Source organism: Camellia sinensis, chromosome 15 (genome assembly GCF_055761805.1).
Source record: "Camellia sinensis isolate YWXY chromosome 15, ASM5576180v1, whole genome shotgun sequence".
Lineage (NCBI taxonomy): Eukaryota > Viridiplantae > Streptophyta > Magnoliopsida > Ericales > Theaceae > Camellia > Camellia sinensis.
This window is the reverse complement of record NC_138975.1, coordinates 106,487,262-106,499,038: the sequence shown is the minus strand read 5'-3', so window position 1 is coordinate 106,499,038 and position 11,777 is coordinate 106,487,262. Positions and strand designations below refer to the sequence as shown.

The following is an 11,777-nucleotide window of genomic DNA, read 5'->3' as shown; positions in this document are numbered from 1 at the left end:
CCCTAGGTTTGTTCTGCATCACAAACCAATCTGGAACTCCAGGTACCCACGAACTTACTGACCTAGATGTTGTGTTGCCCTTTTATTCCTTTGAGGCCACCTTCGAAGCTGGCTGTGAAGGCAATTGCTTGGCCCTGACCCCAAGCTTTGAGCCTGATTCAGGCCTTCGATGAAGATGATCATTTTCTATCCTCCGTGAGGCTGGTCTAGGGGGCCAATCTCTGGCTTTGATCCTAAAACCTGAACTCTTCTCCAGTCTTCTTTCAGAATAACTACTCTTCATTCTGTAATAGTTAGGTGTCCTGGACTCACATAAGGGCCTCTTGCCCTTAGCATGCAATTTATCAACTGCAGGCTCAACCACTAATGGCTGCTGCCTAACCTTAGCCGGATACAGCCTTTTATTATAAGCATTGGTTGGTTCGGAACGCCTCTGCACATCCCTGTAATATTGTTTCCCATCGATTGGAAGGCCTTTCAACCACTTATAATTCAGTCTGCACCTGGGACACATCCTCTGCATTACGGCTGCCTCTAGGGAGTCATCATCCAGTGCTTCTTCATCAGAGTCTTCCCTCTGGTGTGAGAAATCTTGTCCAATAGCTAGTAGATTTCTAGTGTCTTTCTTGATTGCTGTCTGGTTGGCCACATGCATTTGTACATTGAGTTCTTCCAATTCTTTCAAAGACAGGTTCTGAAAATCTGACATAATGACATTGGCTGCCACCTCTCCCATTTCTGGAAATGGATTACTGTCGATCCCCATGGCCTTTTCAGCTTTGGCTGGGAATTTCAAACTCCCTTTTCGAATTTGTTCTTAGATCCTGTCTCGAAAAACAACACAGTTTTTAGTCGAGTGAGACCAAGAATTATGCCATTTACAATATACTTTTCCTTTAAGTTCATCGAGAGATGAAATTTTAACCCCTTTTGGTAACTTAAGGAAGTTGACCGCAAGCAAATGATCAAAAATGTCATCTGCCTTAGTTAAATCGAAAGAATACTTCCTGTGGAGATCTTTCTTTTAAAACTGCTGGTCAATTGTCGTATCCTTATGAATTAATGCTTCACAGATCATAGGCTCTTTCCCTACAATCTCTGCTGCATCAATCTCATAGTTAGGATTTTTGTAGTATGTCTTATATGATGCATTATTTCGATCTTGCTCCTCTTCTAGTAATGCTTCATATCTAGATACTTTGTAAGTTAGTTCCACTAAGTCTCTGAACTCTGTTGAGTCAAACTTCTTTCGAAGCCTGAACTCTAAGCCATTTTGGGCCAATCTTACGAATTCTGACTTTGGCAAGATTATTCTGCATTTATTTCGAGCCCTTTTAAATCTGGCAATAAACTGAGTAGCCTTCACTTCAGGCCTTTGACTCAATCTTGCCAAGTCTGCCATGGAAACTTCTGGCTCTGATTGGAAGAATTGGGCGTGAAATGCCTCTTCCATTTGTTGCCAAGTCTGGATAGAGCCAGGTGGAAGGTTAATGTACCATACAAATGCTCCCCCAGTTAGAGAGTTTGGGAATAGTCTCAACTTCATATAGTCATGATTAGTAAATTCACCACATTGAGCAACAAACCTAGCAATATGCTCTACTATTGATTGGTTTCCGTTCCCATAAAAAAGGACAAAATCTAGTATCCTGAAACCCCTTGGGTATTCATGTACCCTGTCGACCCATTCTGGGTATGGTTTTCTGTACACAGGAGTTTGGACCCCCCGAGCCATTGGTCCACACATCTCCCTAACTATATCAGCAATTTGGTCCCTAGGGACCATATTTTGTGCCTACTGAACCACTACTGGGGGAACAAACACAGGATTTGGTGGACAAACTTGGGCTTGTGGTCCTCTTGGTCCATAGGGTGGTACATTCGGGACTGGTTGTCCCTGTGGTACAGGTTGCTGTTGGAGGTGTGGGTAACCTCTTTGAGCCTGTCCTGCGAAGGGACCTACGAAAGGTGCTGGAACAAGTGTTGTATCCCTTCCATTTGTGGGAAAACCTTCCAATCCCCCGGGTATAAATTCGAATAAGGGATTATTGTACCCCCTAGTGCCAGGTATGGCTTCGAACGTGGGATTTGGAACCATTCTTATGTCATTTTCTTGTACTGGGCCAGATCCACCAACTTGCATGGCTTCACTATTGAACATTGAGGCATTTTGGCCTGCTATAGGCCTCGAAATAGGTTCGTACCAAGACTGAGGTTGTGGTCTTTCATGACTCTAATTACTAGTTTGACCATTAGAATGTCCATTAACTTGGATAGGCTATTTATCTCTAGCCAATCTTTGCTGAGGGACATTTACTTCCTCCATGTGTCTTGCATTTGTTGGTTAGTGGTTATTCATTCGATCCAAAAAGAATGTTGCCCACCTTTCCATTGTGTTTATTAATTTTTGTCCCATGGCATCTACTAGGCCACCCCATGGATTCACTGGCTGAGTAGATGGGACAGTGGATGGTCCAATTCCTTGGTCTCGTCCAATATTACGAACAAATGGTATTTGTTCTGAAGTACTGGTCTGTTCGACCATAGGTTCTAATAAAATAGGAGTTTCCACAGGATGTGTTATCACATTATCCTCTGGATTAGGTATCTCTACCTCTCCTTCTACGCCTTCTTCCAAGCGTTCATTTTCTCCTTGTCTCCTACGTCTAGCCATTTTAAATGCGTCCCACTGGGCGTGCCAAAAATATATGTTGGCTTTTTGGCTTTCGAAGGTTATTTTGATAATTATGAGCGTGCCAGCAAGGATCAATCAATCTTTACAGAATTTTGATTGCTAACCAATTATCAGACGACTGTGTTGTAGTTCTTTCAGCCTCAGTGAAGAGGACTTTTACTGGTGACTTGATTTAGGAGAATTTAAGCACAAGAACAGTTAAATAAAGAGCAATTGAAGCATTTCATTAGTATGAAAAACTTACAATGATCCAAACTCAGCCTCGTAGAGGTTTACAGCGACAATCTACTTGAAACTACTGCTATGAATGAAGTGCAGTGCAGGAATTTAAAGTACAGGAATGTAAAGACCAGGAAACATAAAAACTGGAACGAAATATGTAAAGTAAGACTGGTTTCTTGGATCTGAGTCTGGGGGCTTTTTCTGGGGTCTTCCTTACTATTTATACTCCTCAAAGATGACCATCGAACTACACTTCAAACTGTCGAACTGCTCCTCCGTGATCACTGATCATGCTGCCTTATAAGTAGTTCCACTACGCCATCACTTGCAGTTAAGCTTCCCTCCTATATTTGAATTTGAATGTGAGTAACTACTGAAGCCACGTCACCTTGCATCTCTTTGCTGATCCAATGTTACTCGGACCACGCAATAGACAATATCAACTGTCACGTGTACGATCAGGATCGAAGACTTGAACAGTCTTCCTATATTACCCTTACTCTGCCACGCGTCGAACTGTAATTGGTTTTTTACAAAATATGTAGCCAACAGTGATGTAATTCTACCTGAGTACTTAGTAGCAAATACATAATATAAGGAACTATAGGAATAATCCCTAAGCTAATCTTTTTCTTCTCTAATTTTTCACTTGTATCTAATTCAATCACAAGCTATTACTAATTCCATTGACTCTTGAACCTTATAGCCTACTACTTGATATTATATGCCTTTTCTTTAATAATTCAACCTTAAAAAGTATGCCACTTGAAAAAACTAAACAATATTCATAAATAACATAGTTGCTTCATCCATACCATTTATAATTTACAAGCCACATCTTCCTCCTAGTGTTTTCAAAAATCGACCACCACAATTATGTAACAGTATCAGTGGCTCCAGGGCACTATTTCAGCCACCATAGTGGTGGCCATAGTTAAGTAACACTAAGCTGAAATTTATACATACAGGCCCATCAAGGTACTGAAAACTAGCAAGCTCGAGCTCTTTCAAGATGCCATCCTCACCAATCACATATACATTGAAAAACACAAAGCAAAAAGATTAGACATTTTACATCTACATTCTATGACTTAAATTATCAAAGAAACAGAAATTTGCGTCAAAAATGCTTGACCACTATTTATATATAATCAATATAAATAAATATAAGAAAAATCGTTAAGAAAGAGCAAGTAATTGCAGATGTAATTATTGAAAATTGTGTAATGGCAAGGAGAAAGCATAGATGATACCTCTGAGAGTCGACTCGCGCTCTCGGATTTTGTGATTCTAGGAGGATCATTTGTTCATAAATTGTCAAAAGCAAAGAAGGAGAGAATAAGACTTCAATATCCATTATAGCAATCAATATATATATATATATATATATATTGTACAAATTAAAATATAGAAGATAAGAAACCATTGGAATTCAAAGCATTGGTTAGATCAGGTCTAGAGGAGGCTTTGCTTAATCTCTCTGATGCTCTCTTTTGACGAATTTCTTCCAACTGCAACAACAAAAAAACCAAAAAAAAAAAAAAAAAAAAACAAACAAACAAACAAACAAAACAAACAAAAAATCAATCAAAAGGAAATTAAATTGCTTCCTATTCAACTGCAGACTTGAGTTCTTATCCACCCCTGCAACAGTCTCCAACAGCTCAAACAACAAGGATGGGCAGCACTTTTCTAAGGACTTAAATCCTTCCAACTGCATGAACACTGCAAAGCATAAAAAGAAAATTACTTAGAGCTCCATCTACAACAGAAAATCTATGCCTAATTCGAAGATTTTAGCACTTGTAAAGGGAGAGAGCTATGTTCAAATTGAAGAGTATTTCATTTTACCATTTGGCGCCTATTTTTATTTTGGTCATACTATTCACGACAGAAATTGTAAGTATTTGGTGTGATGTGGTGATGCTGACCTTGCTAATTGATTGTAATGTTAGTTATCCAATGCCCTTTTTGTAAGATTTTGATGTATAAATTAGTCAACCAGTGCAACACAATATTGAAATTTAACAACACTGAGTTCAAATGTGAAATTGAAAATGAGGGCATCATAACGCAACCTTCAATGTACAAAAACATAAAAACTACACCTCGATTTTGAACAATCTGTGCAAACCTATTCAAAAAATTATGAACAAGAGCTCAAATTAAACACTGAAGCCAAAAGAACTTAAAGGTTAATAATTGATATATGACCAGGTAAAGAACAATTACTCCAAATTGTGAGAAACCCATCTAATATTATCAACAAAAAAATCATAATATGAATGAAATCACCAAAAAATTGAAATTAAATTAATATGGCTAATTCAAGTTCCATGAGAATATGGGTTTAAAAGCTAAAAAGAAACAAAATATGGCTAATCAATGGCTCCGAAGATCGAAGGCTCTCTGAATCCTCAATATCTCCTTTCACACCCACTTTCTCTCAATACCCTCCGGCAACAGTGTTGCTCAGATTTTGGAGAAGTTTGGAAAGGATACCAGGGGTGAGAAACGCCATTGTTGTGGTTGAAATAGGACGACGCCACCACGTCGCCGTATAGGGTACTGCACACAATGTTGCGGCCGCTAAAAAAGAGAGAGAAGCGAAAGAAATTACGGTAGGACTGGGCTGGGAGTGAGAATGAATTAGGGATTTTAGATACACAACCAAGAAGAGAAGGGAAGCATGAGACAACAATAGATACCTTTGATTTCAGATACACAACCGAAGAGAAGAGATGAGATGATCCTAGTAACCCTAGCAATTGATTCGGCCTTCATCATCGTCAGAGAGAGAGAGAGAGCTTGAAACCCTTATGATGTTCCATTTGGATTAAAGGAAGGCAAAATAGTTATTTTGCGGAAAAAAATTTCTAATATTTTTTTTTTGGTGATTGGCGCCCCAAATTTCATTTTGGTGCCTTTTTTTTTTATCATACAATTCACTACATGCATTGTGCGTCGTAAAAAGGTAATATTTTTAATGACAGGCGATGTGTGCATCGTAAAATGTGCAATATTTTTAATGGTGAGCGTTGTGTGTACCGTGAAAAGTATTCACTTTTCACGGCTAGCGTATGTATGTCGTGTATAATTGATGTATTAACGGCACGCCATATGCATTGCGTAAAAAGTTTTATTATTTACGGCGTACATTGCAAGCCGTAAAAAAATCATCGTTATTACCATTCACAGCCTACGCAATAGACATGCCATGGTTGAAAAAGTATTTACAACGTGCAAAAAAAAACAAGTTGTGAAAAAGAGAAACTACGGCGTGCATTTATTATATGCAGTTGATGTGGTGCCGTAAAAAGTCAGTTTTGTTGTAGTGCTACCATCACTTTCATGCCATCTCTACCACTACCATTACCACTAGTACCATCGCTACCGCTACTACTATCACTACCACCACCATCACTACTACCACTACCACTACTTAATTTTTAATTTTCAATTTTCAATTTTCAATTTTTAGATTTATCAAACACCACCTTACAACTGAAAGTTCAAATGTTAGGAGCAATTTTTTTCATATGAATAACGCATTGACAAAGTTAGTACATTTTTCTTTTTGTGAGTGAATTAGATAATAAAGTCCAACATACAGTAATGCCATGATTATATACAAACTCATTAACAATTCTACATAAAGCTTATGTGGCATTGGCATGTCATTTTTTTGAGCCCCACTCTCATAAACAAGCATTATAGAAAAAGAGAACATTAAAAAAAAAAAAGAGAGGAAAATCGAATTTGCAAGGAATTCCAGAAATAATGGGATCTTCGACTTTCTCTCCCTTACGTTACTTTGCACACAATCTATCATCTCTCTCTTTACAAGTTCTCTTTCATCGTGGGTTTGATTAGAACTCCCTCACGTCTTCAATAATTGACTGAACCTATGATAAACTAAAATCGACATAAGTACCGAATGAAAACTTCGATAATTTACTAAATCAATGATAAACTGAACTTGAGATAAAATTTTATTCAAAAATAATAATAAATGATAACATATAAAAAGCTTGACTATGAAAATGAAAAAAGGCTACTACATAACAAATATTAACAACAATGTTTCCAATAATAGGAAGTGCTTGTTTGGTAGCACTTTTTTTCAACTTAAATCAGCTTTTGGCTTAAATTGAGCTGTTTTGGTGTGTTTGGTAAAACTTATAGAGATAGATTATAGCTTAAAAGCTGAAGCTGCGAGACCCTTGCTTAATTTTTCAGCTTATGCACACAATTGAAAATAAAGGGGCGTAACGACTTAAATGCCTCTCTAAAACTTCAAACATTACCAAAAAACCAATATTTAAACCCTTTTCTATTCAAAACTAACACCACTCCTCTCCTCTCACACAGCGCTCCTCCTCCTCTCCTCTCCTCTCTAGCGAACGACGAACGGCCTCTACATCTAAGATCGCAGGCAAAATCGTTCACGAGGACCAGTGTTTTTCGTTATTCTCCACGAAAAAAGTAAGATTTCAAACCCTATGTTTGTTATATATATATATATACACACACATTGGTTTAGGGTTTGTTTTTGTTTTTGGTTTCTTTGTGAATAGCGTTATCTGATTACTGTGAAGCTCTCTCTCTCTCTCTCTCTCTCATATCATACGCTCGCGATTCGCGAAGAGACACTTTCTCATGCGAAGGTTCCGTCTCATCCTTCTCTCTGATTATACTATTTCTCTCTCTCTCATTCATTCACATTTGAACTTCTTATGTGTTTCAGTCATTGATCTCTACACATTTCGTTATTTGGGTTTTGATTTAGTAATTTGTTGTCTCTATTTTGAACACTGATCTAGAAATACCCATTTCAATTTTAGTTCGATTCTGCATATTTCACCTGGCTTTTCAATTTAGTGTTGTTTATCTTTATTTTAACAATACGAATTTTAGTTTGATTCTACACATTTTACTAGGGTTTCAATGCTATTGTATTATGACCGTGATCTAGAAATACCCAATTCGTATTTTGGTCTGATTCTGCTAAAATGTAGTGGCTTTTTTATCCAAACTTATCAAATCCATACAATTGTTATATCAATGAAGTCATTTATTAGCTCTATTCGTTACAAATTTCATACTTTGATTCTTTGGCTATAAATTTGGAAAATTTGAAACTGAATTGTTAAATTTGGAAAATTTGTATGTATGCCTTATTTTTCCTTCTGTTGCAACTGACTTGAAAATTCCATACATCAGAATAATAAATATTTGGAGTCATTTAATTATATATCTACCAATTGTCTTCTGCATATACTCGTAACGAAAAATTAATAAAAATTAATACATCAGAATAATAAATATTTGATTCTTTAGCAACTGTTCTTTTGATATACATATGAAGTCATCTATTCATTTAACACTTATAAGACTAAAATGGTTAATGAAGAATATGATGGACTTTTAAAATATTTATAATATGTAAATGAAAAATTAATGCAGAGGCATGTCATCCTCTAGTAACTATTCCGGAAGTGCTGAGAACTTCGACTTAAGGTTTGAGGCTTTGAAATGTGATTGTGGTCTAAAAGCTACCATAAGGGTTACCGAATTTGACAAGCCATCTAAAGGGAGACTGTATTTCATTTGTGAGAAGAGAAATTGTCAATTTTGGAGGTGGTGTACTCCCAAAATCTGTGATAATGGTAGACAGTCAAAGGAATGAGAGAATGCTTTATCAAAATCAAAATATCGAGACTGTAGGACTAAAAGTCAAGAACCAAATGCTTGAGCAATCCTTAACATTCATGAAGCAGCTTGTTGTGGGTCTGTTCACAATTTGTATTATTATGTCAGTTGCATTACTCTTCAAACACTAATGGTTCTATGATGTTTTAGATCAGGTGTTTTTGTGCTATGTAGTTTACCATAAATCATTGTACTAAGCTGTGCACTTTGTAAATGTCGATATGTCTATACCAGTTGCCAATGTATGGTTATTCTGTACTAATCTTATGTTTTAATGCAAGCAATGATATTGAGTGAATGAATATATTTTTAAAATTTTTTTTCCTTCATAGAATAAGTACCCAAGAGGAAACACAATCTGAAAATAGGAAGAACAAAGGAAAAACCTCTCAAGTACCATCTGTTAAGGCTCACTGGGATACAAAATCAAATGAAATTTTCATTAAGCTTTGTGTTAAGCAAGTGAAGGTTGCACACAGACCCGGTACACACTTAGATAGGGTCGGATGGGAAAATGTGGTAACTAAGTTTAAAACTATGACTGGAAAAAGATACCAACGAATACAAATGAAAAATCATTGGGATGTTTTGAAAGAAGACTGGCTTTTATGGAATAATCTCTTAAAGGGTGAGACAGGCTTAGGCTGCGATACATTGACTGGAGCTATCTCTACATCTGATGAGTGGTGGACCAAGAAATTGAAGGTCAGTTAATTGAGTAATGTATATATTATTTTCTTTTCTTTTTTAAATATACCAAATTTTAATGATGCCAAACCAAAAATTCCCTTTCTAATTGCTGCAGAGGTATCCTGATGCTGCTAAATTTCAGCGTATGCCATTGCAATTCTCTGAAAACCTAGACGTACTATTCTCAAATGTAGTTGCTACAGGAGAATGGGCATACACCCCTAGCTCAGGGGTTATGCCTAACATTGATAAGACTCGGGAGGAATTTCATACCCCACATGATGTTGAATTTGATGATGATGTTGATTTGGAGGTCCTTCATCCTTCTGATTTAAACAAAAAACGTCTATCAAACACTAATGGTTCATCAAATAAGGGCAAGCCAAAAAAGAAAGTTTTTGGTGCAATTCTACTTAACAAGACACTTAATCGTATAGTGAATGTGGTTGAGTCATCTTCAGCAACTTCAACACAAAACCTCAGCAAGATATCCTTCAATTGCAAAATGTTTGGTGAAGCTAGAAAGCATCCCTGGTGTGTCCCCGGATGATGACATGTATGTATGGGCTGCCAGATTGTTCTTAAGAGATAAGCATCGTGAGTGCTTCATGACATTTCCTACGTATGAAGTTCGGTTAAGGTTTCCGATGTTAGAGATTGAGATGGAGAAGACCACCACAGGTTATCGCGACTAATATTATTTCTGGATGTATGGCAGACTTATTATTCATGCTGAATTTTATTATTATTTGAGGTTTGTAACAGATATTTGTAAGACTTACTTATTTCAATGGTTGAGTAGCAGGTGGCATTTATTTGCATGGTTGTGCTGGAAGTTGCATTTTTTAGTAGGTGGCTTTCATTGTTAGTTGAATGGTTGAGTAATATGTGGCATTTATTTGCATGGTTGTGCTGGAAGTTGCATTTTTTAGTAGGTGGCTTTCACTGTTAATTGAATGCTTGAGTAGTAGGTGACATTTATTTGAATAGTTGTGCTGGAAGTGTGATGCTTTAAGCATATATATGTCGATGTGTTGGCCTCAAGTGGAGTTCAATTTCAGTGTTTCATCTCTCTCTAAGCAAGTCTTTTGCTAAGACAATAGTTGTGTTTTCAATAATTTTGGCCCTCTGGTATTTTGGTAAACAAATCTTATTGTGTTTTCAATAATTAGTTGTGTTTTTAATAATTACTATTATGGGTTTTCCTCATTTTTGTACTAGTAAATAAGAAGCCTTTAAATGTGTAGGTATTTTGGAAATGAGTAACAATGGTGACGATGAATAGAATGATAATCATGACGTTGAAGATGTTGAAGATAAAGGTGGCACATCGTAAACCCAACAAAATAATAATATGCTCTTAGCAACGGCGGCAACAGTTGCAGTGACATATGCGACAAATTATTTGATAAAAAAAACTATGTAGGACATCTTCTCTAATATGGTGGAAGTGGATGGTAGAATTACAAGAAGGAAATCGGACAAGAATATTTGAAAATTTTCTAATGGAAAGAGAGGTATTTTATCAATTGGGTGATTTGTTACAGTCTAACTATGGCCTTCAAACTGGACGAAAAGTTAGGGTTCAGGAGCATGTTGCAATATTTTTGTATATTGTTGCCGGCGACATTCAAAACAAAAATGTCCAAGAAAGATTTCAACATTCTGGAGAGACAATTTCAAAATACTTCAAGAAGGTGTTAAAAGTTGTTATAATGATGCTTATTGATTGGACAAGGCCTCAACCAAGAAATGGTGTGCATTCATACTTTAGAAGCAACCACAAATACTATCCTCATTTCAAGGTAATAATTAACTACAAGTGTAACTTGGGTGTTACATATAATTAATGTTGTTAGGATATTTCTAATAATGAATAAATATATTTTTATTCAAAATTTTGTAATAGGATTGTATTGGAGCAATTGACGGAACACACATCAAAGCATATATATCTCTAGATAAGCAACCTCGTTTAATAGGTAGGAAGGGGTATGCGACTCAACATAATGGTCGCATGTGACTTTGATACGTGTTTCACATTTGCTTGCCAGGATGGGAAGGAAGTGCATACGATACTTGGATCTTCTTAGATACAATTAGGAATTCTAGTTATAATTTTCCAAAACCACAAGGAGGTAACTATTTTATATTTGATTGCTACAGTAGATGCACCATATTCACATCTTCATATTTATTTTTACATTTATAATTGCTTACTTTAATTTCATTTTAGAATTTTAAAATAGATAAGTTTTACTTGGTAGATACTGGATATCCAAACATGAAAGGATATCTTGCACCTTACAAATGAGAGAAATATCATCTAGCTGAATTTGAACATGGTCAACCCCTCCCCCCCCCCCCCCCCGACCCAAAAAAAAATGTACAAGAAAAATTCAACCAGGCACATTCATCACTTAGAAGTATAATAGAAAGAATGTTTGGGGTTTGGAAA

At 36.4% G+C, this 11,777-nt stretch overlaps 1 protein-coding gene across 1 annotated transcript; it reads left to right on the top strand.

Annotated features, from left to right (window-relative positions):
- The first annotated feature begins 9,166 nt into the window (after nt 1-9,166).
- On the top strand, nt 9,167-9,869 carry LOC145813186 (uncharacterized). The gene is made up of 2 exons (XM_082908456.1): nt 9,167-9,334; nt 9,435-9,869. The coding sequence occupies exons 1-2, from the start codon at nt 9,167-9,169 to the stop codon at nt 9,867-9,869; spliced, it is 603 nt and encodes a 200-aa protein (XP_082764582.1).
- The last annotated feature ends 1,908 nt before the right edge of the window (nt 9,870-11,777 follow it).

What these genes read in the sequence shown, in the direction of transcription:
- LOC145813186 (XM_082908456.1), top strand. Translation starts at nt 9,167, where the DNA reads ATGACTGGAAAAAGATACCAACGAATACAAATGAAAAATCATTGGGAT. An exon ending in GGTGGACCAAGAAATTGAAG is followed by an intron (nt 9,335 to 9,434) that starts GTCAGTTAATTG and finishes TAATTGCTGCAG; the next exon opens with AGGTATCCTGATGCTGCTAA.